General features: G+C 36.8%; 4 protein-coding genes across 4 annotated transcripts; 3 read left to right on the top strand and 1 right to left on the bottom strand.

Annotated features, from left to right (window-relative positions):
- Positions 1-10,273: 10,273 nt before the first annotated feature.
- Positions 10,274-10,805, top strand: LOC130712167 (putative pectinesterase 10). Its single transcript, XM_057562006.1, has 2 exons — positions 10,274-10,500; positions 10,586-10,805. Exons 1-2 carry the CDS (start codon positions 10,274-10,276, stop codon positions 10,803-10,805), a joined length of 447 nt encoding a protein of 148 aa, XP_057417989.1.
- Positions 10,799-12,154, top strand: LOC130715027 (putative pectinesterase 52). The gene is made up of 3 exons (XM_057565020.1): positions 10,799-11,061; positions 11,182-11,423; positions 11,771-12,154. The coding sequence occupies exons 1-3, from the start codon at positions 10,870-10,872 to the stop codon at positions 11,934-11,936; spliced, it is 600 nt and encodes a 199-aa protein (XP_057421003.1). The 5' UTR covers positions 10,799-10,869; the 3' UTR covers positions 11,937-12,154.
- Positions 12,155-18,475: 6,321 nt separating this feature from the next.
- Positions 18,476-19,036, top strand: LOC130712166 (uncharacterized). Its single transcript, XM_057562005.1, has one exon. The coding sequence runs from the start codon at positions 18,476-18,478 to the stop codon at positions 19,034-19,036; it is 561 nt and encodes a 186-aa protein (XP_057417988.1).
- A 4,357-nt stretch (positions 19,037-23,393) lies between these two features.
- LOC130714949 (transcription factor DYT1-like) lies at positions 23,394-24,878 on the bottom strand. Its single transcript, XM_057564934.1, has 4 exons — positions 24,690-24,878; positions 24,361-24,534; positions 24,085-24,261; positions 23,394-23,690 (listed from the first exon to the last, which is right to left on the bottom strand). The coding sequence occupies exons 1-4, from the start codon at positions 24,876-24,878 to the stop codon at positions 23,619-23,621; spliced, it is 612 nt and encodes a 203-aa protein (XP_057420917.1). The 3' UTR covers positions 23,394-23,618.
- Positions 24,879-25,478: the final 600 nt, after the last annotated feature.

Below are 25,478 nucleotides of genomic sequence, written 5' to 3'. Positions count from 1 at the left end.
GATTCCAATCAGATCCAAGGGAAACCCACTTAACTGCTGTTAAGAGGATCCTAAGGTATCTGAAAGGCACCACTAACCTTGGCTTGATGTATAAGAAAACATCAGAGTATAAGCTTTCAGGTTATTGTGATGCTGATTATGCTGGAGATAGAACAGAGAGAAAAAGTACTTCTGGAAATTGTCAATTTCTGGGAAGCAATCTAGTCTCATGGGCAAGCAAGAGGCAATCAATCATTGCTCTATCAACTGCAGAGGCAGAATATATCTCAGCAGCAATATGCAGCACTCAGATGCTCTGGATGAAACATCAGCTGGAGGATTATCAGATCCTTGAGAGCAATATCCCAATCTATTGTGATAACACTGCTGCAATCTCATTGAGTAAGAATCTTATCCTGCATTCAAGGGCAAAGCACATTGAGGTAAAGTATCACTTTATTAGAGATTATGTACAGAAGGGCGTACTTCTTCTGAAGTTTGTTGATACTGACCATCAATGGGCAGATATCTTTACAAAGCCCTTAGCAGAGGATAGATTTAATTTTATTCTGAAAAATCTGAACATGGACTTTTGTCCAGAGTGAAGATGGATCAGAACCTCTGACTATGATACTTCTTGATCAGAAGATGTCTAGTCCAGAAGGTAACTCAATCAGAGTGTGTGTACCCACTGGTACTGACTCTGAAGCTGAGACAACAACACGTGTGTCAGTATTTCTGATGCATAGTTCCTTGTGCCCGTGTGACAGTCTGTTATGATTGCGTGTAGATATGCTTCTCTCCTGTGTGTGATTTGTGTATTTTACTGTTACTATCTATCTTTAATTTTCAACCGTTGATCTTAAAGTGCTTTTTTGAATCAACAACGGTTATTTGATAAAACCCACTATACACACACGATCTCTTTCACTTCCGGTTTTTACTCTCGCTCTCTCTGCTTTTTCGAAACCGCTTGTTCTCGATTTCTCTCTCGATCTCTCTTCATCTTTCAACCTTCATCTTCTACCTCAAACCTTCAACCACTTCAAAAATGGTGAGACAAACCAGAAGATCTATTGCAGATGCACCTCAGTTCCCTCACATGGTAGTTGGTTTAGCAACGGGTCAAAGGGGCCCTGAGAATCCGACACAAGAACAAGTTCAAGCTCAAGAACATAATGTTCCAATTGCAGAACGGGGCTGTGCCGTTCACTGTGTATATCCTCCTGAGGAACTCCAAGTCCTGGCAGAATGGAGATTCAACCTCGACAACCTGGCTACAAATGGGTATGATCTTCGTCCTGAAGTCCAAGCTCAAGGTTGGGGAAATTACTTCAACAGACTTCGAGGACCGGTGTATGATAGATTGGTCAAGGAATTCTGGAAGCATGCCGACTGCGACGATACTCAGGTGGTATCGTACATTCTCGGAAGAAAGATCATCATCACGGAGAAGTCCTTCGTGAACTTGCTGGGTGCAGACACTGCTTATGGGTTTCGTTTCCAACTCACGGAATCGAAGCTGAAACCCAGCACCAAGGATATAGTCAACCAGGCCCTGTACACCACTTACAAATCGGGCAAGACGAGTTACAAGGTGATGGACCTTCATCCTAAGCTCAGGATCTGGCACAAAATCCTGCTCCATTGCATAAACCAGAGACCCAAGGGCAGTTCTCCAGACTACATCAACTTCAACCAGAAGGTGATGTTGTTCTTCATCCAAGACCAGAAGAAGATCTGCCTTCCCTACTTCCTGTTCTCCTACTTGAAGGAATGCATCCGGAAGTCTCGCACCACTGCCTCCATCAAGTCAGCAATCAAATATATCCCCTTTAGGAGACTGCTCTCAGACTTTCTCATTGAAAGCAATCTGGTGCAAGATCTGGTCAATGCTGGATGTGTAGAGGATTTGAGCACCATTGTCAGTGATGTCTTCACTGCAAATTCTCTGAAGAAGATGGGCTTGGTCCAGAAGAAGATTGCTCCTGCTCATGAAGACACATCTTCTGAGATCAGAAGCAGAAGGATGCCTCTGAATGACTACCCTCTGTGGACACAGGCAGACAATCCTGACGCCATCAGATGCTATGTTGAAGACCTAAGGGCTCAAGGATTCGAAATTGACCTTGATGATTTCGTCAGCAGACTGCCGCCAGCTCTAGAGTTTCCTTCTCCTCCCAAGAAGAAAGCTCAGAGGAAGATGATAATGGACGAATCTTCTGAGGAATCCGATGTCCCTCTGGTCCAAAAGAAGAAGAGAAAGCCTGATGATGGTGATGATAGTGATAATGAGGATGGTCCTCCCAAGAAGAAGAAGAAGAAAGTCAGAATTGTGGTGAAGCCTACTCGGGTGGAACCAGCTGCTGAAGTGGTCAGAAGGACTGAACCTCCTGCCAGAGTGACTAGATCATCAGCACATTCAAGTAAGCCTGCACTTGCTTCTGATGATGATTTGAATTTATTTGATGCACTCCCTATATCTGCCATGCTCAAACACTCCTCAAATCCCCTCACTCCTATTCCTAAATCCCAACCAGCTGCACAAACCACCACTCCACCACATTCCCCAAGATCTTCCTTCTTTCAACCTTCCCCTACTGAAGCACCTCTCTGGAATTTGCTTCAGAACCAACCCTCTAGGTCAGAAGAACCAACCTCTCTCATTACCATTCCGTACGACCCATTATCTTCTGAACCCATCATCCATGAACAACCAGAGCCAAACCAAACAGAACCACAACCCAGAACGTCTGATCACTCTGTTCCCAGAGCATCAGCACGTCCTGCTGCCAGAACCACGGATACCGACTCTTCCACAACCTATACACCCGTATCCTTCCCAACCAATGTTGCTGATTCTTCTCCCTCCAATAACTCTGAATCCATTAGAAAATTCATGGAGGTTAGAAAAGAAAAGGTGTCTACCTTAGAGGAATACTACCTCACTTGTCCAAGCCCTAGGAGATATCCTGGCCCTAGACCTGAACGTCTAGTTGACCCAGATGAACCTATCTTGGCCAATCCTTTACAAGAGGCAGACCCTTTGGCTCAACAAGCTCACCCTGTCCCTGAACAACAAGAGCCTATTCAACCAGACCCTGAACCCGAACAATCAGTGTCTAACCAATCCTCGGTTAGATCACCCCATCCTCTGGTTGAAACTTCAGACCCTCACCTTGGAACCTCTGAACCCAATACTCAAATGATTAACATTGGTTCTCCACAAGGTGCCTCTGAAGCTCATAGCAGCAATCACCCAGCCTCTCCTGAAACCAACCTCTCCATAATTCCCTATACTCACCTCCAACCCACATCTCTCTCTGAGTGCATCAATATTTTCTATCATGAAGCCTCTTTGAGGCTCCGCAATGTGCACGGTCAGACTGACCTCAGTGAGCATGCTGAATGTGTGGCTGATGAGTGGAACAATCTGGGCACTTGGCTAGTGGCTCAAGTTCCAATTATGATGCAGCTCCTGCATACAGAGGGAAGTCAGAGCATTGAGGCTGCAAAGCAAAGGTTTGCTCGAAGGGTGGCTCTTCATGAACAAGAACAGAGGAATAAGCTTCTTGAAGCTATTGAAGAAGCCCAGAGAAAGAAAGCTCAAGCAGAAGAAGCTGCACGTCAAGCAGCAGCTCAAGCTGAACAAGCCAGACTAGAGGCAGAGCGACTTGAAGCTGAGGCTGAAGCTCTTAGATGCCAAGCACTTGCACCAGTAGTGTTTACTCCTGATGCTTCTGCTTCCATTCCAGATCCTCAAGCTGCTCAGAATGTTCCTTCCAGTTCTACTCAGGCAAGCTCATCCAGACTCGACATCGTGGAACAGCGTCTTGACATTCATGAATCCATGCTGATTGAGATGAAGCACATGATGATGGAACTTCTGCGACGAACTGACAAACCTTAGTTTTAGGATCTCTTCATTTTTTTTCTTTTTCTTTAACGTTGTTTTATTCTTGTTAACTCTGTTTCTTTTTATTTACTTATTTATTCTACTTTGTTCGTTTGTGATTATATATGCATCTATATATATATTTGTGTCACATATGTTTGCAAAACTCTTTTTATTCATCATATTTTTATGTTTACATCATACATTCTTTCCCTAAAGTCTAGAATGGAGGATCTCTCCTCATTCTTCTGCACTCCTGGCGCTGCTCTGACCTATCCTTCTCCAGACGCTCCAGTACATGCTGGATGTTGCTGAGTCTGTCCTTTAGCTCATCCCACTCCAGAATCTCTTCTGCAGTCTTGAGCTTCTCTTCCAAACTTTCTTTTTCTTCCAGCAGCTTGAGTTCAAGCCGGCTGAGTTCTTGTACCTCCTCAACGAAGGCAAGAAATTCCCTCAGGTCTCTCTCCAACTCTGGACGCAGGTCCTTTTCCAGCAGTGTCCGTGTCAGCTCCGCGATGGTCGTTGTACCCTCTGGATGCCTGATGTTCAGGAACAAGTCCTCCTCAAAGGCCTTCTTCCTCAGCTCTTCTAGTGCTACGATGTATGATGCCATTTTTTTTCTTTACTGAAAATTGTTCGAGGTGTGAAGCTTACCTTTCTCTCCAACGCTTTATATAGGCTTCACTTTCTCTCTGAAAGTTAATGCTACTACGGTTTCTCGAGGTTAAGTTCTTGGTAACTGACCCTTCTCTTTACTCACTTGACCGGTGGTAAACGTTATTCTCTTGCATTAACTCTTCTATTTATTTCGCCTAACTCTGATTCTTGCATCATTTTCATTTTCTTTAAACTTGGACCTTCTCTAAGAGGGAGTACCTTGTACTTCAAGCTAAGTTTTTCACACCCCAAGCTTTTTGCTTATGACAAAAAGGGGGAGTAAACCCAGTTTTTGATGTGTAAGATGTGTTAGTGTGATTTATTTTTCTTTTGGAGAATTTAAGAGTTCCACCTTCATGACCATAGATGTGTCACTGGGCAAATACAAGGAATACATTTCACTTCTTCTGAAGTGATTATAAGTTGACTCTGATACCCAAGACTCTGATACCTTGTCCGTGACTCTGATTACTTATGCGCTCTGATTATTCGATTTTCATCTATGTCATAAGTTTTTCACTCTGAACTCTTATATCATTTAGCTCAGAATCTAGACTTTACTAACGTTTTCATCAAGTATTAGATTCAGGGGGAGCTAAGCTCAGAATCAAGCAGTGACTTGAATTCAGAATGAGCAAGATAAACTATTCACATCAGGATAAGTTTTATTCTATATCTCTAAACTCTGAGTGAATTCAGTTTAATCTTTAAGAATTGTTCATCAAAAATCTTAGTTTTGTCATCATCAAAAAGGGGGAGATTGTAAGATCAAGTTTTGATCTAGTAGTACAACTCTATGTTTTGATGATTACAAGTTAACCTTTTGATATGAACAATTGTGGTACTCTAACGTGTTTTTCTGAGTGTGCTATTTACAGGCTCTGACCTCAACTCGATCTCACACAAATCAGAAGCACTGTGTATAAAGAGTGACCCAAGCAACGCTTTCGCATTCACCATGTTCAGTATGAACAGTGGAAAAGCTTCAGAAGTTCTGAAGTTATACAAACTTTGATGTGGACTCAGTCACTAGAAGCTCTGAAGATCCAGAAGTTCTGATAACCAAGAAACACTGAAGGTTCAGATGTTCTGATGGTGTAGAAGACTCTGAAGATCCAGAAGCTGAATAGTGGAAACTCTGAAGTCCAGAAGCAAGAAACTCTGAAGGCCATGTTCTTCCCTCTGAGTTCAGAATCAGAAGATACAATGGTCAGAGGATCTGTGCTTTCCCTCTGACTCTGATCAACCGGCTTCACAAGTTCCAATATGAAGTATTCCCCTGATCAAGAGTCTCCTAGGTTTAAAGGTCGCGTCGCTATCCAAGTACAAAAGCAACTGTACCTTCCTGACGACCTACCTAACGTTCTCAGCCACAGCAGAAGCTGGATTTTCCAGAACTACCCTCCAACGGTAGCATTTTCCATGCATCGCTCAACCCTAATCCTTGGAGTATATAAAGAGGCTGAAGACTGAAAGAAACGACAAGAAGCATTCACATACGCAAGACATATTCAAAATCTTCTAAGTTTTCTTTCATCTGAAATTCATTGAGTTTACTATTAGCTTTTTAGAAGCAAATCTCTTGTAAACAATTCTTTGATAAACAGTTTGTTTAGTTCCTTTAGGATATCAAGGTTGATCGGATCCTAGAGAAGACTAAGAGAGTGAATCTTAGTGTGAGCTAAGTCAGTGTAATTGTTAGTCACTTGTAGGTTTCAAGTGCAGTTGTAACTCTTACCTGATTAGTGGATTGCCTTCATTCTAAGAAGGAAGAAATCAACTTAACGGGTGGACTGGAGTAGCTTGAGTGATTTATCAAGTGAACCAGGATAAAATCCTTGTGTGCTTTTCTATCTCTTATCTTTGGCACTTAAGTTCTCGAAAGATTTGTCTAAATCTTTAAGGTGGAAGTTTTATACTGAAAACGTTATTCAAACCCCCCCTTTCTACCGTTTTTCATACCTTCACACTTGTCACTCTATGAGAAACTTTCACAACTAAATTTATGTTCTGACCATTGGTTCGACTTTCGAGCATTCCTGATGGGGACCAAGGCTTGGGTATTGCCTTCATGGCTTCTATGTCTGCCATCTCTGCTCCTTATCCTCTGATTCCTCTGCCTCAGCCACCTTGCGAATGTTCCTTATTGGGATTTAATCCATTCAAAAACACAAGCAGTTTCAGCTCGGTTACTTAGGGACCATCCTTGTGACACGTTTTTCGACTTCCTCCGAGTAGTTTGTGTTAGGATATCAAGTGTGAGTAATGAAGTCTCACATTGGAAGATTAGAGGAGTGTTAAACACTTTATAAGTGAGAGGACCAATACATCTAATGCCTTAAAGTTTTGAGTGAAAGATGTGGTGTTCAATCCACTTTGGTGTGCTCATGTAAGCCCAATGTGATGATCCCCCAGTTTATCCTCTTGCGGCCCAACAATGGTATCAGAGCCGATGGTTAGTGCGATCATGGTGACGACTCCTTATGTCGAAAGTCCTCCTAGCAATGGTGGCTAGACGGCGTGTCCCGTTAATGTTAATCCAACGGCGGTGCAAGTAATTGTAGGTTTCCGCTTGAGATGGACTCACACTTGAAGGGGAGATTTGTTGGGATATCAAGTGTGAGTAATGAAGTCCCACATTGGAAGATTAGAGGAGCGTTGAACACTTTATAAGTGAGATGACTCATACACCTAATGCCTTAAGGTTTTGGGTGAAAGATGTGGTGTCCAATCCACTTTGGTGTGCTCATGTAAGCCCAATGGGGATGATCCCCCAGTTTTATCCTCTTGCGGCCCAACAGTTTGAGTGTCTTTGGAAGGACTCAAATTCATGTCCTATCTCGTAAGGAGATTGAATTGCTAAATTAAATTTATGCAGAAGTCAGAAATTAGAGAGCAAAGCTCCTAGCGAAGGAACTAGGAAGAGTTTCCTTTTGCCACAAGCCAAAAGTAGGAAAACGCTCCATCATGTTTCCTATTCCTCTCAGGTCTAGTTGTGGTTCGCTCTTTTCTTTCACTTATTGGTACACTAGCTGAACTCAGATTCGTTAGAGCATCTGAACTCCTCTCCCAGCGATGAGGATTAGCGAACCTTTCAAAGATCGCTCCCACGCGCCAATTCCATCTCTGTGTTAACAAAAGAGACTGATCTTTTTTCCTCATATTAGGATTTAAATTACCGTATGAGTTGAGGACTGGATTAATAGCATTACTGATTTTGACATTGTCCACAGACTTTCACAACAAAACCGCAAGGCAATGAGTGAGTGGTGAGTGAGTCTTTTCACTTGTATATTATTGAACCCTTATTTATTTTTTTTATCTAAGGGACTTCTTTAATCACACTTGTACTCCAAAACTCCTTAGTTTGACTCCAGTCACTCCACCTTTTAAGCCCTCATTTTTTGTCTAAGCTTGTATTACTTTGTTGGAGTCTCAACAGGCTTACGAATTACTTTTTCCTAGAGTTATGTCTTAGTCTCAAAGGCCTTACAACTTTGCTTTTACTTGAGGAGCTTGTACTCATTTGCTTAAGTCTCAGGTCTTTCATTTTAATTTTTAATCATGTGCCCATTCTTTTGTAGTTACTACTGAGTGTAGAGTGAGATCATCCACATACCTTCATCACAAAACCTTCCGACAATGGGTGAATAAGTCATTTCACATATATTCTATTAATTCTTATTTTTCTATCCAACGTGAGACTTCTTTTGTCACGCTTGTACAGTTGTACTCCAACACCCCTTTATTTTCTTGGTTCTGTGAGAGTATACTTGTACTCTTGTTGGGCCTTTTTAGTACCAACTTCAGCCTCAGCCTAAGTGGCAGCTGGTAAGTTGGCCTTTTTATATGTCTCTCGTGCTAAATAGTCTAATTAAAGCTACAATATTATTGACCTAAAAAAAAAGTACAATATTGTAGTCAAATTATTGTATAGGTCTACTTGAAGGTCAACAATGAAGTTCAAAATTATAGTTCTAACAAAAGAATCTATAAGAAACAAAGTCTATAAAGTTTATGTACCAAAAAAAAGTCTATAAAGTCAAACAAGACTGAGAAAATAATTTATATCGTAATCAAATAAGAGATTTTGCTTCTATTATGAATTTTTTAAATTCTTTGAATTTGGCTCTATTTCTTAACTGTTGCTAGTAACTTAAGAGAGAAATTTTAATTTTTTTTAAAGTATACTATTGATAAGAATTAACCTAGATATATATATGTGTGGTATGTGTGTTGCACAACATTATTTACAATATCTTTTTAATATTATATGAATTTTATTTTATAGTTTAACTAAATATTAGAATAATTTTTAATTATAAAATTTAATAAAATAAACTAAAAATTGTGTTAAAAAAATCAATAAATAGTATCAGTGTTCTCTCTTATAAACAATTAATATTAATATCACTAAAATTTAATTATTAATATTTAACAATTAGTATTGAGTCATTTTAAAAATTATTTAATATTATGAAAAATCATTAAGTTAATTTCAAATATTTATAATAAAGTAATAAGTTTTTAATATCCTCAAATAAGTTGTAGTAGAATTTTTTAAGCCTTATAACTTTTTCTTTTTGAAGCATAATAAGTTATAACTTCAATAGCGTAAAATATTGTTTAGTAAATTTAAATTTTTCAACTTTTATCATAATATTTTACTTTGTTATACTTCCTCAAGTCATTTTTACTAATATATAATGGATACAGAATTATATTCGAAGAACTTTGTCGCATAATACACACATGTATTATAAATAATACCTTTGTTTAAAAAAAAGAAGTAGTAAGTACCTTATGACGACATTTTAAATTTTAAAATTATTTTCTACAAATTATTTATTAATATATTATTTTATTATTGTTTAATTTTAATTCTTATTATTTTTCATTGATGCAACAGTCAAGTCAATTTTTAAATTCTTAAATATTATTATTTAATATTTTTTCTTGAATAGTTCTTTCTAATTCAATTTTTTTAGTCTTTAATTTTATTATTTAATATAATTTATTCAAAGTAAATTTATTATTTGTTAGTGTATTTTATTACTAATGTAGAAAAGTTTTATTGCTTAATGTATTTAATGTAAATGTTCAATTTCCTTTTAATATTTTAACTATTTCATATATTTTAATTTTTAGTTATATGCATAAGAAGTTTAAAAAATAATATAAATTTTTTAATTAAAATTAAAATAAATAAGTAATTAATTTTGTCACTTTTTTAAATCCAAGTCAATTTTAAAACTTTTTTTTGAACGTAATTTTAAAACTTTATTACTTAACAAATTAGCATGATATTAATGTAAAGGTAGTCAATTTCAATTATATATATAGATAAAATTTGAAATACTATTATTAATGTAAAGGTAGTCAATATCAATTATTTTTATTTGAAAAATAATTAAAATTTAAATAATATTAATATTTCATTTTAAATATGAGAAATTGAAAAGTTTAAAAATTAAAAATTAATATAATAAATAGTAAAGTGGATACTAATTATATTAATAGTCAATTTCAATTATTGTTATTTAAATAATAATTAAGTAGTTTTAATATTATTTCTTTACATGTGTTATTTTCCAACAATCATCTAGAAACAAATCAAGAGAGGGAAGAAAAAATCAAGCAAGAAATTGAGAGAGGGAAGACATAATTATCTTTACCAATTGTATTTATAGATGTAAATGTATTGTTATTGTATCATAGTTCACCTAAACGTGATCAAATACCATGGAGTTGCTTCCTCAACCAATGATTTCCCCTCTAATCCTGCTTGTTATTTGTTACTTTTATCTTGGAGCAGCCATAGATTGTGGTGGAAACCACATTTCAAAAACCATTACCATCGATAAATCTGGCAGTGGAGGAGCATTTGGAAGCATTCAAGCTGGTATTAATTCTATAGAGAGTAACAATGCCCAGTGGGTTAAGATTCACATAAATTCTGGCGTGTACACGTGAGTTGAAATGTTGCTACTTCTTATATTCTCATAAATTATTAAATTTTACTGTTGTATTTGATCGTGTTGTAAAACTATGCAGGGAAAAAGTTTCAATTCCATATGATAAACCATGCATTATCTTAGAAGGAGAAGGCGGTCGCAATACAGTCATTTCTTATGGTGATACCCGAACACCTGCTAGCTGGGAGGCTACATTCACTTCAAGTCCACCTAATGTGATAGTGAGTGGCATCACCTTTGAGGTAAACACATTAATGACTAGATATGCCTACAAATTTGATAACTACTCAGTTGTTTAATTTCTAATGTATTGTTCTGTAATTGTAGAACACATATAATTTGGTAGGGGGTAATATACCGAGTATGAATCCCAAAGCGGACATTAAAGTAGCAGTGGCAGCTGTTGTAGCTGGAGACAAATCCTTCTTCTTCCAGTGTAGTTTCCTGGGTTATCAAGACACTCTCATTGCTGCGATGGGACGCCATTACTATAAAGATTGCTACATTCAAGGTGAGGTGGACTTCATTGCTGGTGCCGGGCAATCTTATTTTGAGGTAATACATAAATACAGATCGATCGATGAGTGTTAGCAGTAAGCTCTTTTTTATAATGATTTTTGAAAATCAAATGATGAAGCATTAATTAGTTGTTATGTGGCTTTCTGTTTGTTGTAGGATTGCAAAATCAATGTCACACATGGACAGGGTTATGTTCCTGGTTTTATCACAGCTCAATCCAGGGCTTCACCAAATGACCCAAATGGTTTTGTTTTTGAGGGAGGTTCGGTTGATGGGACTGGTAAGGTGAATCTAGGAAGAGCATGGGGCCCTTGCTCGAGAGTTATATTTCATAAAACGTACCTTTCTTCAGTGGTGACCCGAAAAGGATGGAGCTTTTGGAACTTTCCTGGTCAAGTGTAAGTTTGAATCAGTGCATTCACTAAAAATGATAATAATGCAGTGTTGTTGATCATAACCTTTTATGTAGATAATGCCATATCATATTTGTTTGCTTTGGGAATTAGTGTAACAACTGTGATATACAAAGTACAAATCACTAAGTAGTCAGCTCACTTTCAGACACCTTATTTAGAGGCGGTTTGTTTGTGGTGTTTACAAAACAACCACTAAATTAGGTGTCTGAGAATGAGCTAGCTACAATGTTGAGCGGTTTGTGTATTTTTATGGGATTGTATTGATATAATATGCGATATGAAGAGACTTTTTTTATTTAACTTCTTAATTTGTAAACAAATTATTGCAGGGATAAGATTACCTATGCAGAAGTTGACTGTACAGGACCTGGGGCTAATAGTCCCCTCCGTGTCACGTGGGAGAAGAATATAACTGCTTCAGAACTACAAGAATATTCCAAATCATCTTTCATTGATGAAGATGGATGGCTTGCCAACATTCCAATTAAGTACTAGTAATTTTCTCAGTATTGCTGTGGAATCTGAGACAATGACTGATCAATGCTATCGATAGAATGACTCCTCAAACTTCATACTTAAGACTAGTGATTGATGAGATCAAGAGCGTAGCTTCTTTTTTGTACTTCTATTTTTTCACATACAAATAATTAAGGAGTCTAATATGTTAGATGATGTTTACAAATTTAACCATTTCATATGATTTCCATGGTGGATGGTGTCTACAAATTTATTTTATTCGGTAATTCAATGCTCAATTTCAAAACCATTGAATTTGTATTAAGAGTTTCTCTTTCACGTTAAAGTGCATATGATAAACTTCTAACATTGTTATTAATCAAAATTCTTCTAATTGTTAGGCTGGGAATTGCTACTTGGGGTGTTTTCACAAAGATGCCACCCCAGATGCAATGACTCAGACATCCAATGTATACAATTTTATAAACGACATTGAAGGAGAGTAGCTGATCAAATTTACCTCTTAACAATTAAGGGCTGAAACTCACAACTCCTCTTAAAAATTGGAGTCAGGAAGGTGTGGAGTAGTGTTATTTGGAAGTTTAAGTAGTGGAGTCAATGTAGCTATCAAGGTCTTACATGAAAGTCCTGATCACAAGAGAGTTAAGTAACCGTTCATGAGAGTTGAGTACAATAGGAAGGGCTCATCACTTCTATATGGTTAAGCTTTATGGATTTTATTTGAATAGAAACTGAGAGCATAAGTTTAATTATGAGTATGTAGCCAATGGTTCACCTGACAAGTATCTATTTCATGAAGACAAGAACTTGGGATTTGAGAAGCTTCATGAGATTCTTGTTGGAATAGTCCACTATGACATATATAAAACCAGGAAATATTCTCTTATATGAGAAATTTTCTCAATAGGAAGTTGGCAATCCTTCCTTAGGCAATCTATTCTTTACCTTTTGTTCAGCATCAAGCAAGTTGGCTACTGGAGCAAATGAAACCACACTTCCCTGCATTACCCCTTTGAACCTATCTTTCTTTAGTGGAAAATGATGTTGACCTTTAGCAGATGTTTGTAGTTCTTAATTAATAATCCTTGAATGTAAATAACTTCTAATCAAGTTTTCTTCATTTTGGCTCATATCAAAGAATTATGGCCATGGTCTTCTGATATTTCTCTTGACCTTTTGTTTAGTTTGATAAATATCAAGTTACCACATTGATGATGTGTGGAGCACTGTAAAAGATCGCATCTCCACCATTGCAATAGGGGTGTGGTCTATGTCTTCTAATGAGCTTCTCTGTATTTCCAAACTGGTAAGGGGAAGACCTACATAACTGCACCATAAACCAGCCTTGAAGACAACCAACTCTATAGAAGGTGAGGTTAGCTGCTTTACATTTGGTCATTTTTATCTTTTCTTCTTTTTGGCGCAGTGAATATAACTTGATTCTAACTTCTTCTTCTTCTTTCAAATAGGGGATTAATTGTTGCCCCTGACCAAAACATTCACTCTGATGACTTTATATTGGGACTATGGATTCTTGCACCAAGACCTGATACTAACTATGGCTTGGCCAGTGCTATGGAGATCTTTCATTACTTGTCGTCCTCTGTGTTTCCCTTATAATGCTGGTTGCGCTTACCTTGATGGTCCCTTCATGAGGGCTGAGAACTATAGTTTCTTCAATTAGTGTACAGGACCATGAGATAGAGCTCTGTGTGAGAACATATTTGAGAAGAACTCAAGTTTTCAAGAAGCAGCAAAGCAAGCAGTTTTAAGAGTGGTTCAAGATGCACACAACAACACAAATTAGATTAGAAGCCCCCTATGATTCATATTTGAACATAATTTTTGGGTTTGGATCAAATATCAAACATAACTGAATGATACCTAAATAATACAAAAATTATATAAAACATCATTAACCAATTCACTTTTCTTTTCATTTTGTATCATGAGTACTCATCTATGCAGGCATGAGTACATATACTAGTAATCAAAAAGTCCCAAGGCACCCAAAAGGCCTTTAAAGCTTACCAGAAAGATTTAACAACCAATTTTTCACACCCTACAATAACACACCTCCCACGCCAACTAAATGGATCTATCTTCAAGCTTTCTTGAAATTTCCGGATCAAAACAACCCTAACACCCAACGCTCAGGACTTTATCAAGTGATTGCGATTAGCAATAAAATCAATGTATAAAAGCTAATTGACACATCATGTAATTGTATAATTATAACCATACAAACTCATCATGTAATTGTGTGAAAAAATTTCAGTGAAAATCAATGTTATAATGATGATATTAGCGTAATAGATTGGCTATAACAGATAGCTAGCATAGATCGAAACTTGATATGAAAAGCTTGCTGTTGGATATTGACTTCTTCCTAAATGTTTAGATTGATGCTTACCTAAAATTGGTGTATATGGCAGGTTCATAATTCCACATGGAAGTCCAGGATTGACAATTCAAGTAAGTTGGATATCATACTCTTCCATTTCATTATAAATATGGATATCAGGATTTTGAAAAGGTAAATTCCAGCTATCTTAGTGATCCTGGTGAGTGTGATGTTGATAACTTCATCTCCTATGAAACTCACCTTTCTAGGTGTATCAAGCGGGTCTCTTATTTTGGCTCATCAATGTCTTCCATTCCACCCATATTCTTTCCTTGTTAGTTTTGTATTGTTCATTTGTTTGGTGAAGTTAACTAGGTGATGGAATCATAATGCTATTCTATAATTGTTTTGGTGAGGGGTAGTTTCTAGTTGAGATAAATGCACAGGTCCACCTACCATGTCCTTAAATTCTATTTTTTTAATTAGAAAGTGAGTGGAGTAATGATTGAACTCTAGACCGCTAAGTCATAGAAGCTCTGATACCATGTAAAGTTTAGTAATAAGTTTTTAACATCATCAAATAAGTTGCAATAGAATTTTGTATACCTGTTACCAGAAAATTCATTTGTTGAGTCTTGGGAGGGGCAACCACAATTTCCATAATAGCTTTACACCTATCAAAACCAAGGACAGTAAAGTAATTTTAAATTTTACAATTATACAAGTTATAACTTTAAGAGCATAAATATTATTTAGTAAATTTAAATTTATAAACCTTGGCCATAACTCTATTGTGCTTCCTAGCTCAATTCATTTTTACTAATATATAATAGTTTATAAAATAAATTTTAAGATTTTTTAAAATAATACACACATACGTTATATTTAATAATAAATACCTTATTGTCACATTTTTCAATTTTAAAATTATTTTATCTTAAAATATTAATTAATTTGAATTCTTAATATTTGTTACCAATAAAAAAGTCAAGTCCACTTTTTAAGTTTATATATGTTATTATTAATGTAGGAAGTTGAATATATTTTGACAAATTGTTTTGAAAAACTACGCCACGATTAAGCTCGACCAGCCCACAAAAGTATTAAGTTTTATTGCTTAATGTATTCATGAAAAAAATTGTAATCATGTTTTTTTTTCCCTTTTTATTCTCTTGTATAAAAAAAAAGTATTAAAAATCATAAAGGAGCGGATGACTTATTTATTTTTACTATTATCATTCTCCTTGTAAAAAATTAATAAACTCATCTTTAATCTGCCTTTCTCTTGTAAAAAAAACTGATCTTAATCTAAATTCTAGTATGTTCGAATCATTTTTTTTAAATCAATTTACATCTAAAAATTATTTAGAGACACCTTCATTCTAAAACTTTTTTTTATGCAAACTAATTTTAACTTCATAACTAAGTAATAGAACTATTTCAAAACTTTATTAGGTTTACTTTAGGATCTTCAAACCTTGTGGTTTAACTTTAAGAAAAATGCACCACCATGTTGAGTTGATTGTAATGTAAGTCTCACATTGCTAATGAAGAAAGAAGGAGGTCAGAGAAAGCACTTGGAGGAGTCTCACATTTCTTAGCATGGTGAATGGTGAAGGAGTCTAATGATATATATAAAGATATCAAGCTCATTCTTTCAACACACTAAGTACTAAAATCGCAAAACACGAAGTCTATATATGTTTGTTTCTTCTTATCTTATGCTCTAGTTTTAGAGTACTGTAAGAAGATGTATTTTAAATATTTTCTTTGAGGAGTGTAGGTGTATTGGGGTCATGGGATGGTGTAGAGCGAAGTCCGTGTGTTGTAATAAATTTCACATAGTGTATGGTTGTCAATTTTGACAGTGGTCGTGATTTTTCTCCGGTTTTGGAGTTTTCCACCTAATATTCTTGTATTGTTGATTGCGGTCATGCTCATGTTTATTTATTAAGTTGTGGTATCACAGCTTTCAGTTCAATAAGATATCACATTCTTAGTATACTTTTGTGGTTGCTGTAGTGTTTGATCTTCCACATCAGAAAAAAAGTTTGATATTGTGAAGGTGCTGAAGATGGGTAATAATGTGAAAGTGTTGTTTTTGGAAGGTTCTTCCTAGGAAAGACTTGGTATTTAAGCGTTTCTGTTGAGACCCACCTCTCTTTCCTTGGATCCTACTCGGTGAAAAATTTACAATTGAAATTTTGGTTTGCGAGAAGTCATGGATAAGTTGATTCAATCAAGAATTCACAAGGAGTTCTTTGCATGTAACGAAAAATTGTCCAAGTGATACACAAATATTGGTCGATATGGGTGCAAGGTGTGTGGTGAAAGCCCGTGGGAATTGGCTAACATGGATGCAAGGTGTATAATGAAAGCCCACGAGCATCGGTTGGTCGTGATGCAAGGTGTGTGGCTATGTTGATGGCTGATGCACTTCTGGAGAAAGTCAACATGGAAGTCGCACCATAACTTTTCAACATGGTTTCGACATATAAAATTTTTGGGATGGTTTAAAAGTGATCTGAAATTCTTGGGATGGTTTAGTTACAAGTGAAGTGAAATTCTTGAGATGGTTAGTTTCAAGTGAAGTGCGCTTTTTATGGGGAAGTATGATAATTTTCTTTGTCGGTGTAGGCAATAAAAATTATGAAAACTGTGATTTTCATGTAGATGATGAAGGTTGAAAACCCTCTCATTAAAGGTGGAGATTGTTGGAGTTGATTGTAGTGTAAGTCTCACATTGCTAATGGAGGAAGTAGAAGGTCAAGGAAAGAACTTGGAGAAAGGAAAGCACTTGGACAAGTCCCACATTGCTTAGCATGGTGAATGGTGGAGGAGTCTAATGTTATATATAAAGATCTCAAGCTCATTGTTTTAACACACCAAGTACCAACACCGAGAAACACTTTATGCTTATGCTCTTATTTTAGAGTATTTTGAGAAGAATAGTATAAATATTTTCTTTGGGAAGTGTGTGTATGCGTATTGAGGTCATGGGGAAGTTGAAGGCCCTTTCATTAAAGGTGAAGATTGTTGGGGTTGATTGCATTGTAAGTCCCACATTGCTAATGAAGGAAGTAGAAGGTCAACGAAAGAACTTGGAGAAAGGAAAGCACTTGGACAAGTCTCACATTGCTTAGCATGGTGAATGATGGAGGAGTCTAATGTTATATATAAAGATCTCAAGCTCATTGTTTTAACACACCAAGTACCAACACCGAGAAACACTTAAGCTTATATTGCGTTTTCTTTTTTCTCTTATGCTCTTATTTTAGAGTATTTTGAGAAGAGTAGTATAAATATTTTCTTTGGGGAGTGTGTGTATGCGTATTGGGGTCATGGGGAGGTTGAAGGCCCTTTCATTAAAGGTGGAGATTGTTGGGGTTGATTGCAGTGTAAGTCACACATTGCTAATGAAGGAAGTAGAAGGTCAAGGAAAGAACTTGGAGAAAGGAAAGCACTTGGACAAGTCCCACATTGCTTAGCATGGTGAATGCTGGAGGAGTCTAATGTTATATATAAGGATCTCAAGCTCCTTGTTTTAACACACCAAGTACCAACACCAAGAAACGATTTAAGCTTATATTGTGCTTTCTTTTTTCTCTTATGCTCTTATTTTAGAGTATTTTGAGAAGAGTAGTATAAATATTTTCGTTGGGGAGTGTGTGTATGCGTATTGAGGTCATAGGGTGGTTGAGAGTGAAGTCCATGTGTTCTAATAATTTTGACATGGTGTTTATTCTCTGGTTGTTGATTTTGACAACGACTGTGGTTTTTCTCCAGTTTTGGAGTTTTTCACTAAATATTCTTGTGTTGTTGATTGCGGTCATGCTCATGTTTATTTCTTCAGTTGTATTATTTCTTAACACAACAATTTATTTTCAAAACTCTTCCATTAATTTTAAAATTCAAGTGAAGTCCACAAAAAATGAGTATCCATTTCAATTTAATGGGACTCACAAAAATTTCTATCAAATAATGGAGAGTATTAGAAAGAGAGTGTTTCTATCACTTATTTTCATTTCAAAATTCTAGAATACAAAACAAGGGTAACATGGTAATCTCCGGATCCTCAAAGGTGCCAACTCAGATCTAGGAATATCCCCTGAATGTATTCAATGTATCTTACACAACACTTTGTAAAAACAGTTACATACCTTAAAAACCTCAAAAGCACACAACCCAACCATAGTCACTTTCCTCAGCAATCATGTCTCTGACACCAAAATCGCTTGTTCTCACATTTCTCGTTGTTCTCCTTCTGGTTTCTCTGGTTCTTCCTCTGATGGAGACAACAACAACAAATTCTCCTTCTTCTGATCTTATAGAGGTCCTCCACCACCATGGCTTGCCAGGGGGCCTCTTCCCTCGGAATGTGAAGTCATTCAATATGGATAAAAAAGGTCGCATGGAGGTGCACATGCATCATCCTTGTTGGGCTCAGTATGAAACCACAGTTTTCTTTGACTCTGTGGTGAAGGCCAACCTCAGTTTTGGGCAGCTCAAGGTTTTGGAGGGAATGTCAAGGGAAGAGCTGTTTGTGTGGCTTCCTGTGAAGGATATCAGGGTCACTGATCCATCTTCTGGGCTCATTGTCATTGATATTGGTCTTGCCTTGAAATGCCTCTCTTTTTCTCGGTTTGAAGATCCCCCAATCTGCAAATCTGATGATGGTAACTTCTATTGGTTTCTCACTCACTCTATAGTGGCATGTATCTCATTCATGATAATGTTTTTTTTTCCTGAATTGATTGAAGACCTTTTAAATTAAGCTACAAATTATGGTCGCGGTTGCGATTGCATAATTATGATGTTGTGTAAAATTATAAATAAATTTGGTTACAATTATGGGTGCTTTGAGTTATCGTTAGGGTTGTTGACAGCAATTATTTAACTAATGCATGTTTTGATGAGCGATTGTCATAATTGATTTTGATAAACTTAAGGCTTAATTACAACTTTCGTCCCCGACGTTTACCAATGCCACGATTTTGGTCCCCCACCTAATTTAATTACATGGATGGTCCCCGACGTTGTAGGCTGGGTGCAACATTAGTCCTACCGTTTATTTCTTAATGGAGGAGGCTTACGTGGACGTCTAGTTGGAGAGAAAAAGGAGATCTGAGGAGAGAGGGGAGCACATGAGTATCACGTGAACCTTATATGAACCCATTATACCCAAATCTGAAACCCTAGGGATCTAAATCGCGTTACCTTCTTCGTTCCAGGGAGGTCAGGGGTTTGGGTATAATGGGTTCAGATAAGGGTCACGTGATACTCACGTGCTTCCCTCTCTCCTCATACCTCATTTCTCTCTCCAACTGGACGTCCACGTAAGCCTCCTCCATTAAGAAATAAACGGTAGGACTAACGTTGCACACGACCTACAACGTCAGGGACCATCCATGTAATTAAATTAGGTGGGGGACCAAAATCGTGGCATTGGTAAACGTCGGGGACCTAAGTTGCAATTAAGCCTAAACTTAACTTTTTGAAAATATTGATTATATTAAAACGAGTTGAAAAGTAAGTTGAAAGTGAAGTATTAATTTATTAATGTTTAGAAACATGTATGAAAATGTCATTTTTATTGGATAATGTAATGAAATTCAATTGTAAATCTCATATTTAATTATATTAAAGCAAAAACTAATTGTTCTAACTTCTACTAAATTTGATTTTAAAATGGTAATTGGTAACCTCTGCATCACTCTCTAGTTACCACTCATTCATGAATGATAATTTTTCCTGAGTTGGTTCAATGCCTAATTAAAGCTTCAAATTGCCGTCGCGATCGCTTACATAATCCTGATATTGTGAAAAATTAGAAATAAATTAGGAGGCGAACATAATCATTACTGACCACAATTTCATGCATGTTTAGATTAGTATTTGTAATGATATATTTGTAAAATTGATTTCGAAAAAAAATATTATATATAGTAAAAGAGGGTGAAAATAATTAAAGTGTCTTATATTTGAATATATTTATGAAATGATTTTTATTGAATAATATCATAAAATTCAGTCGTTAAAATATCATAATTGATTATGTTCAATGTTGAAGCTGCTCTTTTTAACTTCTGCCAAAAATTGATTTTTGTGTATGAAATCAAATTTTCAAAATGACACACAAACATCAATATTTTTATCCAAAATTAATTTTGTTCTACTAGTATTGTTTATGGGGTTTCACTACGTTAAAACAAACATGCCTTTAATTAAGGTGGCTTTTGATATACACCTTACTTTTTATTACGTCGTATTTCTACCCAATTTCTGGTTTTTTTCTTTTCAATCACATCATGCTATTTTGTTTTCTTCTCTTTGTATGTCCTTTACTACTTTTTAAAGTATATGTAAGTTCCAATGAAAAAATATTAAACTTTGTAGGGAAAGTTTCATCTTAGCCTGAGATTTTTGCCATGCTTGACATGCTAGCTGTCAAATATATAGATATGAGTGTGCAATCGTTATCATCAACTTTCCGTCTCTTCTCTTTATTTCTTTCTTTCTGGACTTTGTATCTATGAGGGGAGAAGAGTTTTGATTTTGAAATAAATGTGGCGTACAGATCTTTTGCTTCACATGGGTGGAAGGAAGGGTATTGGATTTGAAGATCAATGATGAAAGATTGTTCGTTTATTTCAAAGGATGGCTTCTTCTGATCTTTTACAATTTTGTGTTTCACTTTTTGGGTTCTATAAAAACAATTTTGTACAAAAATGTGCAACTAAAAAATTGTAACGCCATCCCATAATTGCATGAAGGCACAAGATAACAGTGGCTCTGTTTTGATCTATGAAAAGTACATTAATTTTATCATTTTGTGTGAGTGCTCAAATTCCAAAATTTATATAGTTTCTTTCGATCATGTCTATTACACCTATATGTTCATCTTCATTACATACATAGATAGAAGGACAAACGTTAGGACTTTAAACTTTGAGAAATCAAATTGATAAAATTAATTTCTAATGGAGCACATGAAAGTAACAAGAATATGGTAGTTTTTAAAACTCGAAAAACATGGACATTGTTGGGGGAGACAAGAGAGCATGGGCTGAAGAGCAAGACAGTAAAAAATATCAACGCATTGAGTTCATAGTTCACGTTTCCTATAAAGTCTTCTCCTCACTCATACTTAATCAATGTGAGACTCCAACTCACACTCAAATTATCAACAATCCCACCCTCAAGTGCGAGTCACCACCATGGCCCCCTCCGAGTCACCACCACATTATCATGAGCCCCCTCCGCAGAAGCATATCAACTCTTGTACCGTCGTTCACACCATGGTCCAACCATGTGCAACAAGACATTCCACATTGACCACACCGTCAGGGAGACTTTCGATACAAGGAGTCGTTACAAAAAACAATAGAATAAACTGGATATATATATATATATATATAATATGTAGAAATTGTATGTGAAATGCGTAATCAATTGTAGTCTCTAAAACTCGAAAAACATGGACACTGTTGGGGGAGACAAGGGAGCATGGGCCGAAGAGCAAGACAGCAAAAGATATCAACGCTACGTTTTAACCCAAAACTTTAAGGCGTTAAGTTCATGGGTCACATTTCTGATAAAGTCTTCTCCTCACTCATACTTAATCAATGTGGGACTTCAACTCACACTCGAATTCTCAACAATCTTCCCCTTACGCATTGTTTGGTTGGAAGAGAACGGAGGGGAGGGGAGGGATTTTAAAAATCTAATTTTGTTTGGTTCAAACTTTAGGAGGGAGGGGGGGGAATGGAGGGGAGCAAAATCCCTCCAACCTCAATTTTTTGTTACCCCCAAAAGTGGGGGAATTAGGAGGGGAAATAAATTTCAGACAAAAATAACCCTACACCAATCTAAAAATTCCAATTTTTTATCCTAGAGTTTCCATTCTTTATTTCATGTCTTTTATTTCCTTCCTTCTTCATACCAACCGCTAGCCCCCCTCTCCTGTCTCTCTCTCCGCCGCCACTGCCTCCTTCTCAGCGGTGCCGGCCCCCTCCTATCATCTTGTTGCCCAGAATAGCAGTTTTGTCATGTGAACAGCCCTGTATGCAAAGTTGGGAATATATTACTCTAAATACTGGAGCCAAACTGAAACATGTTATTCTTACTCTAAAGCTTTTGATTGTGTTTGTTGCATGTTAGTCGCTGTTACTTATTGTGTTAGTTCAAAATTGCGATGTGTTACTCCCCTTTCTCCTTAATCTTGTTTCTCAATATCGTAATAAGAAGAGGTTCAGCCCTTTCTCCTATGCATAAATTGAGAATCACGTTTTTTACACAATTAGTACCAAACTTGATGATTAATACACTAGATACCAAACTTGTGCATTTGCCTTCTCTTTTTTGTCATTGTGCAAGGTCTAAAAAATTATGATTTGTGATTTTGGGTGAAAGGCTTAAAATTATGCAGAATAATTGTTGATGAAGAAGATGTTATATTGTGTTGTTAAATTTAAGTAAATATATAAAAAGGTATAAAAGTAGTTTTAATTATAAAATATCTTCTTTCCCCTTATGAACCAAATAAAAATAAGTTATTTTCCCTCTTCTCCCCTTCTATGAATCAAACGTAATAAGTATTAAAATCTCTCCCTTTCCTTCCCCTCCCCTCCCCTCCCCTCCATTAAAATTCCTCCCCTCCCCTCCCCTCCTTTGAACCAAACAGTAGCTTAAGTTCGAGTCACCACCACATTATCATGACCCCCTCCGAGTCACCGCCACATTATCATGGCCCCTCTCCGCGGAAGCATATCCACCCTTGTACCGTCGTTTGCACCATGGTCCAACCATGTGCAACAGGACACTCCACACTGACCACACCGTTAGGGAGACTTTCGATACAAAGAATCGTTACCATGGTCCCACGAACCATCGGCTCTTATTACACTTATTGGGGAGACAAGGGAACTCATGAGTCGAGGAGCAAGATACCAAGAGATATCGACGCCACATCTTAACCCAAAATCTTAAGGCATTAAGTTCATGGGTCACATCTCTTATAAAATCTTCTCATCACTCAGATTAATCAATGTGGGACTCCAACTCACGCTTAAATTCTCAACAAACACAAAAGCACATTTCATAGCTACCTAGGTTATATTATATATTGAAGAGCTAGGAAAACTATACTGAGACATTCTACTCATTTATTTTGCCACCGATCGTGCGGATTTGAGTCTAGTTATCATCAATTTGCAAGCATGTAGTTTTAGAGTTCTCTTGACATACATAACTGAAGCATATTAAACTTGTCCAATCGTACTATTGAACAATAAAATAAACTAAAGCTCATTTCAATTTGATGGATGAATGCATAAGAGACAATGTATCCGGTTCCTCTAAATGGCTCTGACAATTTCTAGCAACAATTGTTTGATTTGATGAACTTCAAGTGCTTCACCATCCATGCCCTGAAAAAATAACAAACATAGAATCAACTTCTAAAAAAATCTCCAAGTTTCTCAAATTAAAAGCACATAACTTACTAGCCTGCTGTAAAGTTTCTCATAGTGTTTGTAAGCAGTAGAAAGATAAATCAAAGTTCATTTGAGTTTCTTCTAATGGCTTTGAGAGTGTACAACATAAACTACTCTCCTGTTATATGAAGTGGAAATTTCATTCCCTTCGTTGGAACACACATTTCTAAACCATACTTGAACAAATATTGATGATAAAATCAGAAATCTTCCAACATTACTAGAGCTATTGAAATAAAAAGCAGAGTAAGACACTCATCAAAACATGAAAATCCAGCAAAGAGATTTTTATGGATGTATCAAGTTTGTTACTAGAAATGTGTGTCACCTGTATGCAGGTTGTTATTACTAAGGCTCCTTTTATGGCTGTGAGATTGGTGTCCATCATTGCAATGCTACAAGTATCGAGAGACTCCGCCAATTTCCTGAAAGTCCCCCTCTTGTTCTCAATGATCATCTTCACCCACAATTTGTTCCCATTCATTTGTGTCACCTGTACCTCTTCCTGTAGAAAGAAACACGACCATGATTAGTAATTGAATTTAAAGATGAGGAGTTCATTCAGCTAAATTATGAAAGTAATTAACAAATATGTAGATATAACCTGTATCCCCCATTTCTTCATCTCTTCTGCAGCATCAACAAGTTCATCTACCTTTGGCTTTGAAATTTCTAAGGTTACTTCCACTTCCTGAAGCTCTTGGGTGAGGCTCACAACCTCCTCTTGCAATTTCTTAATGTAAGTGATTGCATCGTCAATAATCGTTGCCTTGTTCATCTGAAACAAAAATTAAAATTCACAATCAATTTTCCATTCCATATTTGATCCGCTAATAAAAAACTAACCCAGCTATAAGAACAAAGAACAATGAATGAAATTATTAGATAAAGGACTTATATATATGTAAGAGAAAGTGAAGTTTTAGTGATCACATTTGTGACAATCGGTACTAAAGACCGCAGCATCAAGAGCCTGGTACTGAGCTTCTCTCTTCTCTTCCTTTCCGCCTCCAGGTTCTTCGATTTGAATGTTTGGTTTTCGTCGTTGTCATAGCGCCTCCTTCCCATCCTTCCCCTGTTGTTACCACTTTCAGCATTAAAACATAAGTCATCTAGAGACATGGAAAATGTTCTGGGAATGAACATTGAGGGAAGGTATAGTACCTAAGGGTGGAGAGATTGTGCTAGAGAGAGAGAGTAAGAGAGAGAATGCTGAATTTCATGTGTTATTTTATCAAATGAGCCAAAAGTCCTTTACAATTGATAACTACCTCCTATTTATAGAGCTTGGGTACTACCTATTGGGCCAATTGGGCCTCCAAGATCAAGGCCCATCTGAAGTCCAGGGCCCCGCCTCAGGGCGGGATACATGCTGGGCGTTGCCCCTCTAGGGGCTCGCCCAGTCCACTAGTCCACAAGACACCGAGCTCGAGGTACGAGAGCTAAGGGTGTCTTTTAAATGCTGTTACACGTCTTATCGTACACCGGAATCTACACTGCCAACATGGCTTGAGAAAAGAGAAGTTAACTATATCGCCAACATGGCGTGAGCAAAAGGAAACTAGCATTTTCAGTTACCCAGTCCACTGACTTGACGAGCAAACCGAGCTGGCAAGTCCACAAGTCCGCAAGCGGCGAGAACGACTACTTTGTATTGGTGATAAGTTGGAGCAGGTGTATGATCGCTCGCCGGCGGGAAAGGTGGCAGGCATGGGTCATGTG

This window comes from Lotus japonicus, chromosome 4, assembly GCF_012489685.1.
Source record: "Lotus japonicus ecotype B-129 chromosome 4, LjGifu_v1.2".
Taxonomy (NCBI): domain Eukaryota; kingdom Viridiplantae; phylum Streptophyta; class Magnoliopsida; order Fabales; family Fabaceae; genus Lotus; species Lotus japonicus.
The sequence above is the reverse complement of the archived record's forward strand: the minus strand, read 5'-3'. Positions and strand labels throughout refer to the sequence as shown.